This window comes from Tympanuchus pallidicinctus, unplaced genomic scaffold, assembly GCF_026119805.1.
Source record: "Tympanuchus pallidicinctus isolate F22 unplaced genomic scaffold, pur_lepc_1.0 scaffold1, whole genome shotgun sequence".
Lineage (NCBI taxonomy): Eukaryota > Metazoa > Chordata > Aves > Galliformes > Phasianidae > Tympanuchus > Tympanuchus pallidicinctus.
In genome coordinates, this window is record NW_026294618.1 from 6,944,077 (window position 1) to 6,966,806 (window position 22,730).

General features: G+C 40.5%; 1 protein-coding gene across 4 annotated transcripts in view; it reads left to right on the forward strand.

The window, feature by feature from the left end:
* Window positions 1-22,730, forward strand: part of ATAD2B (ATPase family AAA domain containing 2B) — a 72,976-nt gene continuing 50,246 nt past the window's right edge. For 3 of the 4 annotated variants that reach the window (XM_052688047.1, XM_052688066.1, XM_052688056.1), the window contains exons 1-8: window positions 1-171; window positions 14,174-14,328; window positions 16,408-16,454; window positions 17,481-17,634; window positions 19,862-19,964; window positions 20,492-20,600; window positions 21,964-22,080; window positions 22,645-22,720. In XM_052688047.1, the coding sequence (XP_052544007.1) occupies window positions 16-171; window positions 14,174-14,328; window positions 16,408-16,454; window positions 17,481-17,634; window positions 19,862-19,964; window positions 20,492-20,600; window positions 21,964-22,080; window positions 22,645-22,720 (917 nt within the window). In that variant the 5' untranslated portion in view covers window positions 1-15. Of the gene's footprint in view, window positions 172-662; window positions 734-14,173; window positions 14,329-16,407; window positions 16,455-17,480; window positions 17,635-19,861; window positions 19,965-20,491; window positions 20,601-21,963; window positions 22,081-22,644; window positions 22,721-22,730 lie in introns of those variants that run through there. The other variant, XM_052688076.1, reaches the window with a different exon arrangement.

Sequence of the window (22,730 nt, forward strand, 5' to 3'; positions counted from 1 at the left end):
CCCCTCCCCGGGGCCATGGTGAACACCAGGAAGAGCTCCTTGCGCCCCCTGGGCAAAGCGGCGGCCGCGGCGGCCGGAGCCGGCAGCCATTTCATCTCGTCCCGGACCCGCTCTTCCAAAAGGGGCACCAAGGCAGATGCGGCCGGGCTGGAAGAGACGGCGACGGCGCGGGTGAGGGCTGGCGGCGGGGAGCGGGCAGCGGACGACGTACGGGGAGAAGGGCATTGGGGGCGGGGGACCGCGACGGCGGCGGAGACGGCGGCAGGGCCTTGGCCGGGGAACCGCTGGGGACAGCGCCGTTGTCGCGGGGGGTGGGGGGGCGGCTCCGAGACGGTGCCGGGCCGAGCGGAGGGACGGCGGGGCGTGCGGGGACGCGGCGCCGCGTGTGGGGGGCAGGGAGGGGGGACACACGTCGTGGGGAAGCCGCCGAGCGGGCGGCCCCTGACGGGGTCAGGGGGCGGCCGAGGACACGGGAGGCGAAGTTGCGGCGGGGCCGCGGCGCCGAGGCAGGGCCGGCACGGCGGGAGGGAGCCGCGCTGCTGGCCGAGCGCCCCCTGCGGCCGGGAGCGGCTCTGCGCCGCCGCCAGACAAAAGTTGGGAGCCGCGCCGGCCGCAACTTCGCGATCGTCCCTCCCTCCTCGCTTTTTTTTTTTTTTTTTTTTTTTTCTTTTTTTAATTCCTTCCCTAAATGACCTCAGTTCGTTTGAAGCGAAGGCTCGCAGAGGCTCGTGAGGTAAAACTCTGGCGTTTGGGGAAGCTGTCCTGTCGGTGGGACGCCCCGCTCGCAGTGGGCCGGGGAGGACGCGGTTGTGCCGGGATTAAGTTGAACTCTTTCTCAACGTCACTGATAATACCTTTACTGTGGTCCGGTGGCGGATGAATTCCGTAGACAGGTTCGAGCAGCTAATGTTTGGTTAACTAACTGGAAGGGAGAATTCCGAAGCCCCTTGGATTTGCCTTGGTGTCTCCAAGCAGATCTGTTGACAGCGCTGTTCTTTTTATGACATACGAGGCTTTTTTTCGGGTGCTTGAGGACTTAGGCTAACGGTTATAGCTCGCTTACCCACGTACCTATTTTCAGAGCTGTGTGTTGTGAGAGACTCATTAAATACAGAAGTGAAAATGGAGGGTCTGGTTGTTAAACAGTTGTGCACCAACTGACCACGTCCTGCCCTGTGCTGAGGAAAACGTTAATCAGACAACCAGAAACCAGCACCAGAGGCAGATGAGGCAGATGACAGCTGGAATCATTGGAAAGCCTTTTCCCCATATCTTTTGTTTGAAAATAATAAAATCACGGTCAGAGTCCTTATGAGAACTCTTTCCGTTCTCTTGTACTTCACGTTTCTCCTCTTCACACACCTTACTTGTTCTCAGTGGCCCTTACTCTGTGTGACTTCATTGGGCTCGTGGGGATGGAGGACGTGGCTGCACAGAGCCGTTCTGCTTGTTCTCATGTGCAGTTTCTGTTTATTTGTATCGTGGGTCTTGTGGTTTGCAAGGCAGAGTTTGGTGTAACTCTCACTGGCTTATGTAGCAGGGAGTTTGCAGCTGCTAAGTAAATAGGTTGGGCTTCTTTCCTCTTCTTTTTCATCAAAGAATGGCATTTTGTACTGCAAATTATTAAAATGTATACGCTGTGTGATTTTCATGCTCTAAAGAAAGGGGATTATTGATTTGATGACAATATTTTTTCATAAATGCATGACAGGGTGCACCCTATACTTCTAAGGAGTTCTTCTGAGGAGAAATCTAAGGATTTCTTCTGAAGTTAAGCAAACATTTTGGCATGCTGACATGGGCTGGCTTTACTTCACATCAAATGTGATGTGTTTGAGGTAGATAACTTTTTAAAATCGATATACATTCACCAAAAATGAGCAAAAGCTACCAAGAATAAGTTTATTTTTTGTTTTTCCTTCTTCCCTTTGTAAATTCTGTTACATATACACACACATATATATCCCATCATATTTTTGAGTGATCTCTGTCCAACAGTATTTTATTCTTCAAATCCAAGCGTTTGTCAGTGCTATGGCGTGTTTCTGCACTCCCGAATCTCCTTGAAATGATGCCAAAGGAGGATTTCAGTGAGTACAGCGTGAGTAAGTGCAGCAGTAGGAAGACAGAGCCTTTGCTTTTTTGGAAGTGACTGTCAGCAGACAGATAGGGAGGCTGTGTTTTGCTCTGGGGTTGTTTTTGTGCAGTTGCTGTGTGTTTTTTCGAAGTTGACTGGAACAGTGTTGTCCTTTTAAGATCTTCTAGTTGTAATGTCAGAAACCAGCCTTACTACGGCAGTTAATTGGGTTAATGGGCAGCTAGAGCTGGGAGCTCTGGCAGAGACGTTATGCTGCTTATTTGCACCGTGACTTAATTTTCCTCCACAGAGGAGGTTTGGACTTGAATTCATAGTGAAATGCCCACTGGTGGCAGTCCTTGTAATTCCCTTTTGGAGTGTTTTTTATCAGATGATCTATTTGTTCCTTATTAGAGAAATTGAGTTAGTAATCTAATGGCATCCTGTGAAATGCCAATTAGACCACGTACTGCAGCATTATAGATCTATTTCCTTTCTCCTTATTTCCTTGTGGTTTCTTTTTGTTTTTCTCTCCACACATGTACCAGGGTACTCGGAATCCCTCCTTTCCCAAGCCCTGGATAGAAGATGTGAGTTGGAATTCCTTCAGCTTCCATACCGTGTCAAACTGCTTATCAGTAGTGTGCATGTGTTTGGATCTTAACATGGAAGCAATATGTATTTAGACTGTGATGGATTATTTCCACAGAAAACCTTTATTGTATTCTCTATATTCTCCTCTGTAGTATTTTCAAATACTGACATCAGTATTTGAAAAGTAAACTGTTTTGAGTTCTGGGCAGTGATTGAGATGAATACATGCGTGTCCACTGAGCAGCAGCAAGGTGAAAATTAACAGAATCCCTCACTGATTTAGGGATCAGGGAGCCAGGAAGTTTGTTCTCTGAAACGATGTCATAGCAATGCCATTGAGGAAGGCACAAAGAGGAGAAATTGGGCTATGTTTTCATCCCTGTTTCCATCCTTGATTTATGTAACAGTAAGTTAAGCTGTCCTTACATAAGTTGCTATTCTCTCTTCGTGTAAATGACATATTTGTTTTTTTTTTTCCCAGCGTTATGGAATGTCTTATGGCTTGAGTAAAGCATTCTGACAAGAGAAATGCACCAAAGTCTTCCACAGTTTTCAGAAACGGAATCGTAAAGCAGTGCTTGTAAATTCAGGGAACTTAATTCAAACTGGGAAAGACTTGAGGATATTATGACCATAAGTGGTTACATTTAGTCTAGGCTTACTTACGTCTGATGTTTTCAGATGTTGGATTGTGATGATGCTGGCAATATTTATTTGGCAGTGGTAATGATTTTTCTCAACATTCAAAACCAAAAAGTGCTCACTGAGAAAGGGGATTTCTTGAGAAATGAACACTTTGAAGCCATGTCAGTGTATTAGTTAGACACTATAGAAATGTATACGAGATTAACTTAATTTAATTAGTCAAGAAAGCATTAGCAGTGCCTTAAGAGCTACTTGAGGGCTCTGTGTTAATTGTGACACGTGATCCCATCTAAAAGTAGCACTGCCAGCAATCGTTCAGCTTGCTCAGTCGCAACATAGAGCTCTCCATTGTACTTAATTGCTAATAGGAACAAGCACAGGCTGGGGACTGACAGAGCTGCAGAGTGGTCAAGTATAAAGCTAAGCAGCATTTCTGTGCTCTGTAATGCCCATATATTTATGTGTCTCTTCCTGTAATATCTCAGTCTGTAACAAAATATATAAATATATATATTTTTGTTTTGGAAAGTGTGATAACGCAGCTTTCCTTGCACAAACCCGCTGCTTCACTCCTTAAAAAAACTCTTTAATGGTCAGCTATTGCAAACATACAGAGTGAACTTTTAATATGTGTCATTTGTTTTAGAATTCTAGCTTTAAATGTAAGCCTTAGAGCTTCCCAAAAATAAAACTTTTCATTGTGAAAGAGCTTGATGCAGATGGCTCCTTTGCAGAGTATCTATCTGTGTTCTGGGTAGTCAGGAATGGACTTAGAATAAAACTCTTTGTAAAACTTGGGGTTTCCTTCATCCCTATGGGAAATTGCTGTTGCTGACCCCCTGCATGTAGAGCTCTTCAGGGACAGAAGCTCCTCTTAAATACTTAGATTTTAAAATAAGTTTGGTTGTGTTATGGCTAAGAGTTTGCAGTTAATAAAAGTGCTGAGGGGACTCAATGCTTCTACAGCTCTCTGAACTATGTCCTGAGATACAGTCAGTTGAAATTGCTGAGTATAACTTCAGTTTAAGGCAAGTTTCCAACTAAACTCATCTTAGCAGTGTGGCGAAACAGCAGTTGTTTGGTGTTAGTGATCCCTTGCTCTTCTGGGATGTACCAGGAGAAAGTCAGTGATCTGTAACGGATCGTGCGGTCTGTTCCTTGCTAGTGTGATATTAACGCACTGTGAGCAGCGGGGAAGTGAGTAATTGTCAGGAGTGATCCGCGTCCAAGTTTCTGTCCAAATTCTCTATAATCAGCATTTAAAAGTTCTGTGCTTCCAAATGGCTGCTCTGAGTGAAAGTTCTTCGTGTGTGTCCTGTCTGCGTTATCCAGGCAGTGTGAGCAAGTTCATGGCACCTCCCGAGGACACGCAGTTTGTTTTAGGAGCAGTCATGCGTCATTCCAAACCATCTTTGCCATCGTAGTGTTAGAGGGCCTGACAAGGAAGCAATACAAGGACTGCTGCAGCGGGTAACAGCACCAAGGAACACTCAGAGTGGTGTTGATGTTCGGCTGCTCCCTCTGAATATTGGGTTTGATCAAAAGTAATGTTGGCAGAAGCTGCTGCTCAGGTTGCTATCTCTCCTTTAAAACTTGAGGCAGGAAGCTTAACCAGTTGTCGGGAGAGATCCCATGACAGTTTTGCAAGAGCGGCATACAGCCTGGGGTTATGTAAGATAATTAGCTCAGGTAATTACGTTGTGATCACCTACATTCCCCTGCAGTTTCACTTAGATGTGATAAAGTTTTGCGTATCCTGTCCTAAATTATTGAGCGTTCGCTATGTGTGGCAAAGTTTTCGTTCTGTTCTAGTAGTGCTTTAAATGTTTTTACAGTTTGATGCAGAAAACCATTCCCAAACCAAAGCATTCTACAAGTAGAAATTGGTAGCATGAAGCTTTCATTGCTCTTGCATCGCTGCTGTGATGATTTAAATGATGCTGGTTGTTTATTGCATACTTGAGGTGTAATATATTACTTTGAATGGGGATAATATCACTCATAAACCCACTTACTGCAAAGGGAACTGTCTTGCCATCCTTTTTCATCCTGTAATTTTCTTTAGTTCTGTACTCTCCATAGAATCATCATGGAATAATAGAATGGTTGGGTTGGAAGTGATCTCAAGGATCATGAAGCTCCAACTCCCTGCCACATGCAGGGCCACCAACCTCCCCATTTCATAGCAGCCCAGGCTGCCCAGGGCCCCATCCAACCTGGCCTTGAACACCTCCAGGGATGGACGGGGCATCACAGCCTCTCTGGGCAGCTGTTCCAGCACCTCACCACTCTCATAATAAAGGACTTCCACTTCATATCCAACCTCAATCTTCCCTCCCTCAACTTCAAACCATTTCCCCTTGTCCTGCTCCTGTCCTAATCTTTGTGCTTTGCTGCTTTTTCTCAACAATTTTTGTCTGAGTTTATTCCTGAAATACTGCTTTCATTAGCTTTGTTGGCTTATTTTAACCATGACTTTTGCTTTAAATTGTTCAAGTGTTATTTTGCATTTATGCTTTCTTGGGTTCTGTTCCTGAATAAGTTCAAGCTAGGTAGACACTGAAACTCTTCTGACCCAGTTGTGAGATCAAGGTGTGATGTTCTGTCAGCCTTTTGGTTTTGAACTGAGAATGCATGTGCTCTGACAGCTTCAGCTCCAGTTGCACTTGGACTGTGTGATGCAGCTTTAGCGCTCCTACCAGAAATACTCAACTCTAAGTTGTCCAGAGCTCCTGAGCAGCTTTTGTAGCCTATCCTGAATTTTCATGTTTTTGTGTTTCTGATTTCTGCCTGACAGCACTTAAAGCAGATTCTTTGGTTTGGGCACTTCCATAATTTGGAAGATGGGCTTTTTGCATTTCTCCAGCATCCAGTCCATTTCTTGAAATTAAATGAGCAAGTAGTAAAAAAACAAAAACAAAACAAAAAAAAAACAAACAAAAAAACAAAACAAAAAAAACCAAAACAAAACCCACCCAAAATGAAGCAGCTCTTCTCTCTGCCCACGTGGAGGAGCTTACACACATCAGCATTTGTAGCCATGTTTCTGCAGCCCCTCATTTGAAATATTTAACAACTACTTTCTATTATTCCTCTGACGTTGCCTTTCAGGCCTTGAATGTTGTTTTCATCTTGATTTCAAACTTCAAGACATGAGTCTGAAGAATTCATAGTGCAATTTTGCAAGGTTTTAATTTGGTTTTACTTTTGAGATAGTGTCGTTAAGTGCACTGTAGATTGAGATCCACAGGCATCTTGACTGCCATGTACTTTTAAACATAGCAGGATACCTTTCTGTTGCTACACCTTCACTTGCTATGGACACTTCCTTGCTCAGTTCAATGGCTTGATTACATGGCTGTGTCCAAACTTTGGGGGAAACCTTTGTCCTAAGGAAGATCTCCCTGTCCTCCTGCTTGTTACCCTCATTCAGATTCTTATCTTCCTTTATTTAGGCTTTATAGTATTCCAAAGCTTTTGAGATAGGGTTGATTGGGGGGGGAAAAAAAAAAGATGGATTTTTGAAGACTAAGAATTGGAGGGGAAAAATAAATAGTTTGAATGCTTTAGTTTTTTCCACGCCTGAATTGTAAACATTCAATAAATGTTTGCATAAATATTTCTGCTTTTAAGGTGTTTGTTAATACCTAGAAACTCATGGAAGTGGTTCTGAGTAAAAATGCCTTGCTTTCAGTATTCCTTTGCTGTTAAATTATGCAGATAGATGGTATATAAAACTTCTGATGTGTTCTAGAAGAACTCCTGGATGAAGTGCAAACCCCAAAAACTGCAGCAGACAGAGAGCTCATCTCAATAGACTTGCTTATCTGAAGGTGCATGACTTCACGTGGTGCGAGCTGCTTGCTCTGCAGTTCCGAAAAGGAGCAGACTTGCCAGTATTAATGCTTGTCTGGCCATCTGATCAGCTGCATCAGGATCAGGTTGCTGGTCCAGCTGAAATCTAACCCACTTCCTCCTGCTCCCCTTGCCCTGATTATCAGCTGGAAATTCCCAATTTCACACCTGTTTTGGGGAGGGTGCAAGAGGGAGGAGGGGGACGCATTGTGGAGAGTTTGGAGAGAGGCAGTGGTAATGAGAGGACAAACCTCAGCCCCCTTTGGCAGAGTGCTCTCCCTTATCAACCCGCAGGTAGCCCATGGATTGCAGGAGCTGCTGGGTGTTGGATCAAAAGCTCTTTTTCAGGGACTTTTCCTTTCAGGACTCAGCCTGGGTGTGAGCAGGTCGGTGCTGCAGGAAGGATGAATGTTTGCAAGCGTGAAAATACCCAATAAACAAGCGGGCTTGCTTTCTGTTTTTACCCTATAAACTCTTTAAGCAAGAGCTTTCCCACTTCTTCAAGATCTTGGGTTGGAGAGTTCTAGGAAATAAAATAGAAATATATTGTAATCATGAAAGCAAATCTCATACACAAAGTGCTTCTTTCAGAAGAATGAGTTGGGAAGAAGTTGGTGGTATTCTTGATGGCTACTTCTAACTCAAGTGTCATCTACTGAAAACTAAATGCAGAAACGGAATGTTCAAAGGCAGTAGATCTGTCGAAGTTAATGTTTTAATCTACATATTTTACCTTTTGCAGGAACTGATACACAAGGGAGCAAGTGACTTGTCCAGAATCACAGGACAGGCTCTGTTTTGTTCTCATATGTTTGAAATGAATTAATGTTACAGATTAAGTGCAGAAAAAGCAAGTTATTTGTTAACTGAACAGTTGCCTAAGGGCAAAGATGAGCGACTGGCTTAACTGATTTACACTGAGGCAATCATTGCATTGGATTTTTGTTGTCATGAATACAGGTTTTATTTTGGAAATGCAATTTTCTTTTTATGTAAAAGGAATAAAAAAAACAACAACAACAACAACAACAAAAAAAGCATTAAATACCCAGAGTGTGTATGCTTTTTAACGGGAAGCCCATTTCTACAAGAAAGAACTGATGCTAGATTTTCAGCAGGCATTTTTTTTGACATGTACTTTTAAAATATTATTACAGATGATTGATATTCAGAGGCACCTGACAAGGTGTTTTTTTGTTTTTTCAGAAGATACATTTCAGAGTATGTTAGGTGTAAGTGGGAAATCCGGTTTCAGTTTTGCCAGAGTTAATAAGAATAATTAGATTGAGAGATGCCCAAAGTCATTGTCAACTTAAAGAGTCAAGTAAGGAGGATGAAAAAAGACTGGATGTTGTGTTGAGGAACATGGTTCAGTGGGATCTATTGGTAATAGGTGACTGGTTGGACTGGATGATCTTTTAGGTCTTTTCCAACCTTGGTGATTCTATGATTCTATGAGGAGAATTTACTTGTAAATATCCAAAGCTAAGAAGGAGCTGAAGTTAGTAGACAGAAGTGAAAACCTGTAGCTAAAATGGATTTCTTAGTTATGCTCATTTCACTGTTTTTAATTAAGACAAGAGTGAACTTCAGAGTGGTTGTTCATCAGGGCAAAATGAGTAACGAGTTGTAAGGTCTTGTGCATTTTTCAAAGTGCAGAGGAATGCTGTTAATCAGTTGAAGCCTGAGTGTTGGTCTTAATTTGATGTCTTAGACGTGGGAAGAAATGATAGAAAAGAGAAAAACGTACTTACAGGAGCTTGAAAGAATTGAGATGCTGGGTTTGTAACTCATGTCTGATTTGTGAAGCCACAGGAGCAATCATGGTAACTTTCTGGGTGTGGGAGAGTTAGTCAGAGGAAGGGTGTGACCTGCAAAAGACAAGGCAAGGAGAGCAAGTTTTACCATAATGGAAAGCTCAAATCAACCTGTCTGCATACCATTCATTTATTAGTACAGTTGGACCTGTAGCAAACCAAATGCTTCTTTCTGAAATGGCAAGATGGGGTTGTGCTTTATTACTGTGTCATTGCTTCATCCAAGATGAGATGGCCTTGTGTCTGTGCACTTCAAGATGGCAGTGTTGGATAACTCGTCCTGTGCCACCGAGACTTCTGCATTGTAATTATTTTTGGATATTCGGACCGGTAGAGGAGAGATGAGTCCTATAGATATTCTGCTGGCCAGGAGATTCAATTTATTTAAAAAACAAAACCAAACCATCCAACAAAACAACACCCAACCAAACAAAAACCAACCATCTAAAAAAGATCACCACCAAAAACACCCCTGAAACCAAATTTGTAGTCCTCTATATGATACCTTCAATGCGCTACAGGTAATCTTTGTGTTATAGCTTGGTAATTAATCAGTGATAGTGCTTTAGCCAACTGGTCCCTCTGATATCCCTAAAAGCAGCCTTTGTAGATGAGGAATTCCATGGCATGTACTCCAGTCTTGCTGAAAGGCTTCCATCAGTTGAGTCACTTCTAAATAGAAAGGTTGAGAAGGAGAGCTTAGTGTTATTCGCTGATGTCCAGTTCGTGGTCCTTCAGAACTTAAGAACTTATCTCTAAATATTGTACTGAAGGTTTCTGAGTATCGTGTTATTATGTTGACATTTATGCATGGTGGTGATTTGGAAGAGCAGACTGAAGCAACAGTGTAATTCACAGATCTGTGCATTAGAGGATGAGAAATGTTTTTTTCCATCGTTTTCATGCAAAGGAAACATAAAAAGTATGCAGATATAGTTGTTTATTACTTAATGATTTTGGGTTGATTTACTACGTTAATCATTACTGTCATTTGGGTGCTTTTGTGAAGTTATGTTCCAGGGTTTGCCACTACTTGTGCAAGGCTTGCTGTAGATTCTCACCTCAACAACTCATTTGAAATATTCTTTTGGCTGTCAAATTCAATTGTACTCTTGAATCCATAGATGGGCCAATACAAGGGAAGGGTCCTTCTGGGACCCTGAGTCCTTCCAATTATTGAATGGGAATCCGGAATCCTATTCAGTGAACGGGGATCCAGAGTCCTTCCATTCAGTGAGTTCATGAGGCCTTCTGCTCTGGAGCTCTTTGGAGACCTCCATAAAGGAGGAGGAGGAGCTGGACTCAGTGATCTTTATGGATCCCTTCCAACTCAGGATACTCTATGGCAGTGAACACTGTTTCTCCAGTGTGGACTGTAGGTGCTCTCTCCTCAACTTCAGTTACTTCTAAGCCCATTATAGTGAGATTGCTCTCCATATGAGGTGATATACTGGGTTCTGGATCACATCTGGACTTATAGGTCCCTTGCTTGTTGTAGGTGAATAGAATTGTGCAGGTTTTTCTGATTATTTTCCACATCTCTCAGTGCTGATGCTGTATGGTGTTGGTACACTTGCAGGCAGTTTCTGGCATAATTAAGATTTTCTGAATTCTGATGGCAGCTCTGCTCTCAGCATGTGAGCAGGCTTGCTTCAGTGCCAGTGTTTTGTTAGGAGCTTTGAATTCAGTGTGCTGGTTCCTACTTCTACAGTGGCACAATTAATTTCTTAATTTTTAGGTTTGATGCTTTTATCATACATTTGCTAAGTAATAAGTTCCTGGGTGAAGCTGAAGTACTGTTTTTAATCATTAAAGACATAAATGATTTGAGACCCAGTTTCTTGAGAGAGCAAGTTGAGTGCAGTGGAGTCATTAAACCTCTTCTGCTATAAATGGGAGGAAACGATGGGAAGACTGCTCTCAGAAAGGCTTTTCAAATTAAGATTAGTTTATTTTCTTGTTCATGCACATCCATTTGGCTCATCACTTGAGAGAACTCTATCTCCGTGTTTTACTGTAGGTAGGTGAAAAGTCTGAATGTAGTCTTGGTAGGATTTGATTCCATGGGGCGTTGACTGGAAAAGGGAGTTTCTAGACTTACTGATGCAGTTAAATGTTGATTGATTTCTCACTGTTGTGGCTTTGTCATTACCTCAGTTAGGATATTTTGTATGTTTGTGTACTAACTTAGGTTAATATTTGGGCTTAACTGCCTTCTGGACTGGCTTTGTATTTGCGAAATGGTTCTCCCTTTGTCTGATAGTAGTAGAGATCTCAGCATTACTCAGTTGTGATGTGTTTTGTGAGGATTAGGACTCTGTAGCAAGCACAGACCCAAAGCAGCACCTTTTGTGCCTAGGTTGATGGCTGGTGTTGTGTTTTACCTGCTGGTTGGCTGCTCAGTGTGCACGAAGCTGGGCAGTAGCTTGCAGTGCCACATTGCCTTTTCTCACTGAATAGCCTAGAGGAATGGCTGGGGAACAAGGAACACCAGCCAGGCTGGAGGCAGGAGACTGCAAGAAATGCAAACAAAGGTGCTGGTAGGAGACCTGGGAGGCGTTAAGATTTTTGCATGGGAAGGGGTAGAGATGGAGCGTAGGAAAATAGCTGTTATGAATTTCCCTACTCACAAACCCTTCATGAAGCTTCATTACTTGTTTGTTCCTTTTTCTTAGCTTCATTTTCTTTTTCTGGCCTAGCCGGTTTGAAACTGGTTCTGTGGCTTCCCTTGAAGCTCTGCTTCCATTCTGCTCTGGTAATTGCACAGAGAAAGTTCCTACTGACACACATTTTAGCAATGCAGCACTTACGTAAGTCTGCAAATAAGCTTGTGTCTGGTTAATGGGTAAGAACAAATACATACAATATTCAAATGGAATCTATTCAGTTATCAGAACTGTGAAAAGCAACTCTTCTGTGGGTGCTGGGTGCCATGCAAAGCAGCTGGGTGGCAGGGCTTGTGGGGTGTCATTGTGTGAGGTGCAGGGGGGTTGTGCCTGGAAAGGGAGCTCTTATCTTTTCTGTCACTTTGCCTGAGTCTGAGGGTTTGAGCCCAAATCCTATTTTGTGTAAAGTAATTGTAGTCTTCTAATAGAGATAATATAAGTATTTGAGTTCAATGGATGCACTTCCTGAAGAAGTGAAGTAATGAGGAAGAAGAGGACGTATTTTTGTTCAGCTTTTTGTTGTATTTTGTTTTGTTGTGACAAGGGTTAAAGGATTTCCAAGATTGAATCATAATAGAAACATCCTGCTTTTCCACCAGCAGGTAAACAACTGCCATGATTAAAACAACTTAAAATGACATGGGAACATGGGTGGTTAGAATTTAATATCTTTTAATGAAATAATTCAGCTCTTTAAACAGCGGAGAAACTAATCCAGCTGAAGAAAAAAGGCCTTAGTGAGCTGGTTTGGTTTCTGGGTGGGTCAGATAACATCAGGGCAAGACCAAAGGAGCTTGGCAAGTTCACTGGTGCTGAGCTCCTTTGGGTCTGCTCTGTTACTAAGCAGCTCCCCTGCATCTGCTTTTCTCTAAATGTGCTGTGATAGTTTTCTTCTGGTTGTGAGAAAGCATTTCTATTTTTTTTTTTTTTTTTCTTGAATACTTTTGTGATCTGAAATTTGAGTTACTTGTAGTACAGAATGGTTTGTTGTTGCAGTTAAGCTGGATGAATAAACTGGACTTCCACCATCATCTCCTTGCATATAATACTCGGAGGCTTGTTACTGTGTTGTAGTAGGTCATGAGGTTTTTAACAAAGATTTGTGAGTGTATCTCTGAGTTAAGAATTTATGAAGCAGTGTGTCCTGGTGGCCAGGAAGGCCAGTGGTATCCTGGGGCACGTTAAACAGAGCATGGCCAGCAGGTCAAGGGAGGTGATCCTCCTGCTTTGCACCATCCTGGTGAGGCCACTTCAGAATACTGTGTGGACTGGGTCTGATTCTGGGCTCCCCAGTTGAAAAAAGACAGGGATTTCCTAGAAGGAGTCCCGTGAAGGGCCGCAAAGATATTGGAGGTCTGGAGCATCTCCTGTATGAGGAAAGGCAGAGTAACCTGGATCTGTTCAGCCTGGGGAAAAGAGGACCGAGGAGGGATCTGGTTAATGTTTATAAATATCTGAAGGGAGGTGGGAGGCAAATGGATGAGGCCAGGCTCTTCTCAATCATGTGTAGCAATAGGAAAAGGAGCTGTGGCCCAAGACTTGTACATAGGAAGTTCATACAAACAAACAAAAGAACTTCTTTATGGTGAGGGTGATGGAGCTCTGACGCACAGTTGCTCAGTGCGGTTGTGGAGTCTCTTTTTATGGAGGTATTCAGGACCCATCTGGATGCCTGCCTGTGCAACTTAGGATAGGTCATCTGCTTTAGTAGGAGGCCTTGCACTCGGTGACCCCCTGCCAAACCTCTGCTGCAGGCTGGATGCCCCCACCAACTCAGGCTGCCCAGGGCCTCATCCAGCCTGGCCTCAAAGGCCTCCAGGGATGGGGCACCCACAGCCTCTATGGGCACCCAGTGCCACAGCCTCACTGCCATCTGATTAAAGAATGAGTTCCTGCATTCTGTACGTGTTATCTGGGTTTGTCTTGACCCAAGTACAACTCCTTGCACTTGACCTTGTTGAACCTCATTGGGTTCATCAAGTCCACTTTTCAAGCCTGTCCAGATCCCTCTGGATGGCAACCAAGGAGATTATAATGTCACTGTTTCAGCATTTTAAATACAAAGATAATATCAGTAAGATGAATTCCTGCTCTGTTTCTAAGTGTATTAATTTTCCTTGGTCTTTTATTTCACTATTAATTCTTTTACAATACAGTAAGGGTAACAGTGTCATGTATAATATACAAAATACAGTGGGTAAGAGAACCACAGTGATTGTTCAGGGGAAAAAATATATATATCTATACGTATACAAAAGTTGATGGTTTCAGATTAAGTATTTTCATGGTTTCCAGAAACATTTTCATAGTAAATACTTTGTGCAAACCAGTTACTAAGAGTTTGATAGGGAAGTAAGTTTAACCCTCCAAATGTCTGGTTTAATTATCATTGATAACGCCTGACTATTTCCATTAATTAAAGTTACATTTTACAAAGCTTAATTTCTTTCTTTTCTTTCTTTCTTTTTTTTAATAAGGATATATAAATGAGCCAATTAATGACACTTCTTCATTTTCAGAAAGATGAAGGTAGCGATGGTAGTTTGAGCGATAGCCACATATCTCCTCCTGCCAAACGTACCTCAAAACATGCGGATCCTGTGTGCAAAGACAAATCAAAATCACGCAGTACTGGGCAGCGAGAGGAATGGAGCATCTCAGCTGGACAGTCCAGGTAACTTGATGCTAAGAGGAGTACAGAGGTTGTTCAATTCTTTCAATATTCATAATGCACTTCGCTTATTTCTTCAATGAGCTGCAGCTTGAGGGTATTTTTGATGAGCTACCAACAAACAGGGAAGAGAGGCAGGAAATGACAATGGAAAGAAAGTCTCCCATCCCTATTTTGGTTACAGGGACCTGAATAAATTACTTATAATCCAAAAGAGAAGTAATTTGTTGCGTTTTCTAACTCCTTATAGTATTAAAAGCCAGTCTTTTGTTCCTAAGGTTCTTCACACAATTACAAGTAATTATGAGATGTAGACTGTATGTTCCTGGAGAGTGAACTTTTGGTTAATAGTGATCTTGTAGATGGGTATTTCATGTTTGTGTACAAATAACAAATGTTCTTCTCTGCACTTTGTGTATATGAATGACTAGATATGAATTCTATACACTTTGTATATATGAATGACTGTAATTCGCTTCAGAGCTGTCATCTGCTAGGGTGAGATATTTTGAAAAACTGTAAAGCTTAAATAGATCTGCTCTTTTTTTCTGTTTCTTTTTGCTTTTAAAACAGAATAAATTGAGTTTATTTGAAATTCATGACATTTTTTTTTAGCATGTAGAGACTTGTACTGTATTTATTAGGAATGCTAGGAGAAAAAAATAATGCTGTTGGGAGAATTTAGATCACTGTGTCAGATGGAACTTAATCAGGTTACTGGTGCTCTTTTTACTTAAGACAAAAAGCACTGTGACTCCTCCATGCATCTGAGCTTTTGTTGGTTTTGTTTGGCTAAAATCTGGAGTGCTGTGCTTAATAATGATCTTGAGTCTTTCAGACTTCGCCAAGGTTTCTTTGCTAAGCCTTTAATTGTAATCAGGTTTCATTTCCTCAGTTCTGTTGTCTGAAAAACATCAAGTATCTGTCCAGAAGAACATAATTGGGATCTTGAATGCGCATGAGATTTTTAAATGTGGCTTTCAAAAATTTGCAAAATGGTTGCAAAGCCTTGCAGAAACCCTTACTTTTCATGTATTTGGTAGGAAAATAATAGCTAAAGCCCACATCTTCTATTGAGTTGAATGGTTTGTAGTATGTTGAACTCTTGGTCAAATTCAAGCTCAGATTCCATTTATTATTTAGTTCTCCTCTTTTTTTTCCCTATGAAATTCATTGTAGCTTTTGAGTTTGAGAACAAGGTGCCCCTTCCTGTCCAGCACTGGTGTGCACTGTGCACTGCAGGTCACTCATCTTTAAGGTACTTGGTGCTTAGGGTGGAAAAGATTAAAAATACATATTTTTTTTTCTATTCTGTGACTTGCTTTTAATAGCAATATTGACAGATTGCTTCTAACAGTCTGCTCACAGCTGTTGAGTTCTTGTTCATTTCTGTTCCACACTACTGTTCTTTCAGTAGCTTTATGTCCAATGGTGAACAAATGTGAAGTTTTTTAAAGGTGAATGAACACTTGCTTAGGCAATAACGTTTCAGAAGAATTTGGAATATGTTGTTTTCTTAAGCTGTGGAATAGTAGAGGTTAATTTTCTGAAAAGTTAATTTAAAAAGTATTGATAGAGAACCTGAAATTACTTCCCTACCGATTGAAGTACTCCAGGCATAAAATAATCCTATTCAGTTCTTAATTTTATTAAATTTTCTTTTTGTGAGTGTGTGACTACAGAACAGCTTTCTTTGCGTCTCCTACTTTATTCCAAGTGCTTAAATGTTAATTGCTTTTCAAGAGCTATATCAAGATCCTGTTCTGAAGCAGAAAGGGAGAGTTAATAGTAGGACATGGCATGAGGGAATGTTGGAGGGATTAATCAGAGATATTTGGATAATTGGGAGGATTCACATAATTGGAATTTGGCAGTTTTGCCCTCATTCCGACGTTGGTCATGAAGCAGAATCTTCAGAGACAAAAAGTCTGCTCTTAGTTTCACAATGATTTTGAAGTCCTGGTTTATTGTGCAACGTTTTAAGTTTGTATTTAAGTTCTAAGGTTTTATTTTTGTTGTGTAACGGTTGCTTGGCAGAGGAATTCTAATGTTGTTTGTTTGTCTACTGTAATTGTTTCCTAGGTTAACTTCTCCACCTGGTGCTACACTACCAAATGGACGTAGCTTATGTAAGTGCATTTCAGTGGACCCCGTAGTACCTACTTCTACATTTACCAGCTTTATGTCAATGACTTTCAGTTGCATATATTTTTTAATAACTTCACTGATTACTTACGGTATTTGGATCTGAAATGTTACTGTTTTGGCTCAGTTTTCTTCTGTTAACATCTTGGATGCTCTCTATTGACATGGAGAACATTCTCAGGTGAAGTTCCATTTCTTTTCTCACTTCAGACCTCTTGGCCATGATCATGATAGTTACCTTAATTCCCGAATTTAGTATTGGGAACTAATTTTGGCCTTCCTCTCACAGTGTCTGTAATTTACTTACACTCTTTGAGAATTGGCCTTCTGTGGCTCTTAGCATTACTTTGTTATTGCTCTGGAGAGACCTGCCTTGTCTGCAGCTCCTTCTGCCTTGGTACAGCTTTCCTATATGATTCTCCTTTCCAGACTTGCCATCTCATATTTCAGTGAGAGCCACGTTGTCCTTTGTGTCCCCTTTTCATAAACTGTCTCATTTAATTCTACGTTGACTGTGTAAATGTTACTTCATGAAGCATTTTTGGTATTTTATTATTTATTAATTGTGGGGCCTGAGGGGCAATCAGGAGGGGAACCCCTTTTTTGTTTGATTCTATACAGAGCAGCTGGTACAGATTTGTGAAATCAATGTATTGTATCTGATGTCTTGATAATGTATTTGGAAGCCTAAGAATTGAAACCGGTGGCCAAGCGTGCATTTAGCATCAGTGTTGAATTAAAAATATCAAGTGGATATTTGAATATCAAATTTCAATCATAAAATAAGATCTATTTTATAAGGAAACAAACTTAACCCTGAAGAAATAGTTCAAAAAACAACTTTGATGGGAATTTTAAGTATATATTTCTTAAGCGAACGTAAGGATGCTCTTGTTGTGCTCCATAATGGCTTCTGGTTTATTGTCCTTGTTAAGTATTCTGCTTACTAACTCTTGTTTGTGAAAATGTTCTTGACTGCATTTTAAAGTAGTAATACAAATTTCTCTTAGCTCTCAAAAGCCATCCCCTTCGAGGGGAAAAAAAGGGAGATGGGGACCATGCTTGCATAAACGGAGATATAGAAGTCAGAAAAAGTTGTCGGTCCAGGAAAAACAGATTTGAAACTTTGAATCAGAGTTTGTTGTTTGATCAGCTAGTCAACAGGTACGTGGGGATGCTTCAGTTGTATTCACAAAACGTCCTGATTTTTTATGAAGTTAGAAAACCTTGTCTTCCAGTGCCATCTTTGTGTTTTGCTGTGCAAACCTATTAGCGTTGAGGCAAGCTAGGTTGTGGTTTGAGTTAAAGGCTGGGTCCCCTGCTGTAACTGCCAGTTTTACTCATGCACTAAATGCAAAGCTGCTTACTGGACTTCTGGTGAGGAGTAAGCTCCTTTGTGTTTCCCCCTTGATAAAGCTGTGTGTGTTGGCAGTTACTGCAGGGTGGCTGACACGCTGTAAACCCACACCCTAGTTTGTCTCTTAGTAACCCATTCACGTAGTGATATCTGAATGTGATGTAAAGTAGTGATTGGCAACAATGCACGGAAAGCTTCCCAGATATTGCTTGTATGATTTTGATCATAAAATTATCAAAAGTGTGTAGCTTTCTTTTTTGTTGCTTTTGTTTTTGCTTTGTTATTTACCGTTTGTTAACAATTCACGTAGGGTGGATGTCGCTTTTTGACATTTTCTGTGCAGACAAAGTAGGTCAGAGAGGGAAGCACGGTCTGGTCTGAGCATAGGAATGGGAGCCAGAAATATTGTTCTTGAACTGTTATTTCTGCGTGGCCCTGGGCAGACCGCTTAATGTGTGTCAATTTTCCCACCTGTAAAATGGATTTCTATGGTCACATCTCTGAGTGTCTGCTTCCCAGAGCTTGAAAAATGATGTGAAGATTGAATTGCCAAGTATGATCTTTATTGCCAAACATACTCTGTTAAATCTTTGATTCATTAAATTTTCTTTTCAATTTACTTGCTAGCTACTTCATATCACTTTACAAATTGATACTGATTTACATTTACGTTTTAAGTAGCTGTTTGAATCTCCCTCTCCTCGTGGACAACAGGAAAAGGTCTACCATGAATAGTGTAATTTGATAAGATTGTGGTACTGAAGTCTGTGTATGAACTTTGACTGCAGTGCCTCCAATAATCAATCATTGGAGGTTTTTAAGAACAAGTTAAGCACATGCCAGCAGTGATTTAGGTACTGGGCAGTTTGTTTCGGCCTGGAAGAATTTGTGGACTTACCAGGCCCCCCAAGTCCTGCTTTCTTTGGTAATGAACCATAGCATGACTTTTCTTGAAGCAGTAAATATCACACGTCACAGATGCTGTGGAAGAATTGTGTAAAATTGAGAGGGGCATTGTTAATGAAATCTTTACTTTACTGACATTTATGGCCAGAAGTTCCATTGACTTCTTTCTGGACAGGTTTTTCCAATTCAGATTTACTTTTGAACAGCTTAAAACAAGTGAAAGTTTCTATCTTCTTACAGTTATTATGCAACAATAGTAGAATTCAAGAAGGTACTGACCATAATCTCTGCAGAAGGTAGTAACTAGGTGGTCAGAACAGCTAGCCAAATATTTGGGTTAGTTCCACTAATCACTGTTGTTTCCTTCCTTAGCAATAAAGCATCTTGGACAGGGTTGTAACTCATACCCTAGGATTGCTTTGCAGTCTCTTTGTAAATACTCCAGATAATGAAATGTATGAATAATACATTAATAATAATGATATAATACTCCAGATAATAATAACAATAAATACTCCAGATAATGAATGAAAATGTAGTCTAGTAGATAAGAAGTGATAGAGTAATGAGCTCAAGTAATGAATGATGAAGTTCTAGGTGTTACTGATCTCATAGTTTTTAAGTTGTTTCTTTATTTTTGTCTTTTTGAGGCCAAGGTGGGAAGCACAAAGTTTACAGTTGTGAGGCATTGACTGCTTCCTGGTCCCATAATTATGTGGATAAAAAGCAAAGCTTTTCCTAAGCAGTTTCAAATGTTGCATGCTACAACCTGTGCCAAGCACAAAAATACAGTCTAAAACATTACAGTTTAATTTGAACCTGGAGCGTCAGCATTCTTTCTTATGCATAATCTTTAGTTTATATTCTGTAGCTTCACCTTTCAGTTCTCTTTATTACGGGTAGTATTTTCCTTTATTGCTAGATTCAGAAAGCTACATTAAAAATTCCATATTTTAAGTCATTTGTATGTTTAGTCATCTTAGTGACCCTGGAATAACCATAACAGACCATAATTAGATATGCTAAGCTTTTGGACAATAAAGAGCTCCATGTGTCCACTATTTTAAGACTGTTCTTTTTTTTTTTTCTTTTTTTTTTTTTTTTTGCTAATTGTTGCATATATTTCAGTACTGCTGAAGCTGTCCTACAGGAAATGGATAATATTAACATCAGGAGAAACAGGCGCTCTGGGGAAGTAGAACGGCTGCGAATGTGGACGGATACAGAGTTTGTAAGTGCAGCATTTCTTATCTCTTGGATGAAAGCAATTTAAAGGGAGAGCACATTTGTTTTTGTATCATCCGTGCACGAGCCAGTAGCTCTGTGGATCCTCATCAGAGGATGACATTAGAAAACTTGCTGAACTCAAATTTGGAAGGAAGTTGATGAAAGTGGTATGTATTTTGGCAGGGTGCAAAATCAGGTGTTCTTTATTGATGAATTGACTACTGTGACCATCTGATTTGTTCTGGTGGTTCTCTTTTGATTTGATCCGTGCTCTGGCAGTGTGATAACAGAACTAAAGACTGTCATCTGTTTTGTTGCCTAAAACAGCCTCATACTGCTATTACCAATGTATTAGCCTGGATACTGAGAGGTTTGTTTTAACACCTATTGAATGAGAGTACTTTTGTAGTCTGTCTCTGGAGGGCTCTGAAGAAACACCTGAGGCCTAGAAATTATGTAGTGTTACTAAACTGTGCATTAACAGTGTGACATGGGATGGTACTGATGGGGTATGTGTTACTTTTATTCCAGGAGAACATGGATATGTATTCACGAGTGAAAAGAAGAAGGAAATCACTGAGGAGAAATAGCTATGGGATTCAGAACCACCATGAAGTGTCCACAGAAGGTGAAGAAGAAGGTATGGATTGTACAGGATTGTAAGGGTTTGTCTGAAATATTTACAAAACAATGCTCTTCTCAGCCTAAAATATTATGTAAAGTATTAAGCTGCAGAGAAAAATTTGGTTTGGGATCTGGATTTGGATCTATTAAGCACCTAATGAAGTTTACACTGAAAAAAGTAAAAATTTAGGGATTGCTGCAAGTAGTTTTCTTTGAATAAAACCAATTCAAGTTCATCTGAAAGTAGTACAACAAAACGTGGTTTCTAAATATGTGTTTTCTGCTTTCCTTTACCTGTGATTTCTGTATTGCTAAATAACTGAAACTTCTCTCATATTCCCTCTAACAATCCTCTATGTGTATGAAACCAGCATTTGTTGTATGTGCTGCAGAACTGTGCATGTATTGATTTACTTGCTATTTGTCTAATCATGGATGACTTACCTGAAAGAATATATAAGTCAATTCTGCATCCTTCCTTTTGTGAAGGTATTAACTGAAGTCTCTATTTTTTTTTCTTCTATTTTTCTATAGTTTTCTAGTTTATTTCTAGTTTATTTTCTATAGTTTTCTATTTTCTGAATCTTAGAAGGCTTGTCAAGATCTGAAATTCTCCTTTTTAAAATGTTGCTCGAGCCATTGGTTTCAAAAAATGCTGGCCATTGGTTTCAAAAAGTGCTGGAGAAAGAACGGATAATGGCTAACTTTAAGGCATTATCAGCAGCATGCTTGATTTCCTTAGGAAGTCAGGATCAAACTTGACTTCAGGGATGCATGCAGGGTACAGCATAGTGTCTTTTAATTTCAAACTGAAGCTTTGCTGTAGGAGGTTTGGTCTGTACCAGTTAGTAAGAATGCAGTCTTAATTCTGGGATCCAGGGATAGAAATACAGATCATATTAACAGATGGATAACGGATGGGTTAACGTTAGGTAATAACATTATGAAGTGGGTTCATTTGCTTTGTGTAAAACTTACAATGTGAATCTTATTGTTATTTTTCTGCTATATCAAATATTGATTTTCCCAGGCTACTGTGTGAAAAGAGAGAGAAGAGAAGCATTATTCTTAACTTGGGGGATAATTACTGAAGGAGAAAGATGGCAAGATAGCAGACATTTGCAGTACTTCACAACTAAAACTGATCTGATTATACTTCTGTCTGTTGCTTTTCCAGAACTGTCTGTGGAAAACTGGAAGAGGTTTTGAGAATAAGTTGTAGATTTATCTTGGTCTTCAAATTTCTAGTGACTTGCCAATTAGTTCTAATTAATAGAAGGGGAACAATCCTCAGTGTCCATTAAATTGTTAATTTTTAGGGTGAGGATGATTCTGCTATTAAGAAGATGAGTTTTGAAATTTTTTCCCTTTCGAAACAGAGTCTCAGGAAGAAGATGGAGATATAGAAGCAGAAGAAGCTGAAGGAGAAGAAAATGACCGACCATATAATCTAAGACAGAGAAAAACTGTTGAAAGGTATCAGGCCCCTCCAATAGGTGAGGAACTGGACCCTGCTCATACAGTTCTGCTGTATTTACTTCCAGGAAACACCGTGGGCCTGGGAAGGGAATTTGTATGGCTGCTCCTCATCACTGAAAGAGATCCCATGCAGTGCTTAGTGACTTCTGTACTTGCCTGTTCTTGTTCACTGTGTGTGTGAGATTACTCAGAACATCTGTAAAGTGTGAATTGTGGGGCACCTCTAGTGCTTGCTGCTGCATTGAACTTTGCACATACTGCCTTGCACTGGGCTCAGTGTTGGAAAGTAGTTGGCAAGAGATGAGCTCAGAAAGGAGCCTAATAAATAATTATGTAGAAAAATTGCTAATTGTTTTTTTTTTTTTTTTTTTTTTTTTGTTGAGTGATAAGGCTAATTTATGGCTGGATAAATGCATAGAAGTGGTAACCATGTATTACCTCAGTGAGAAATTCTTAATTTGAGCTATTAGAGAAACCAGTGATAGAAATTGTTGCTAAACTCCGATTTTTGTAGCTCCATTTATTTTTTTATTGTTATTTTTTTTAACTGATGTTACAAACCTGTCACTTCTCTCATTCAGTGCCAGCTCACCAAAAAAAGAGAGAAAATACACTGTTTGATATTCACAGATCTCCTGCAAGAAGAAGCCATATCAGGTAAGTGTCA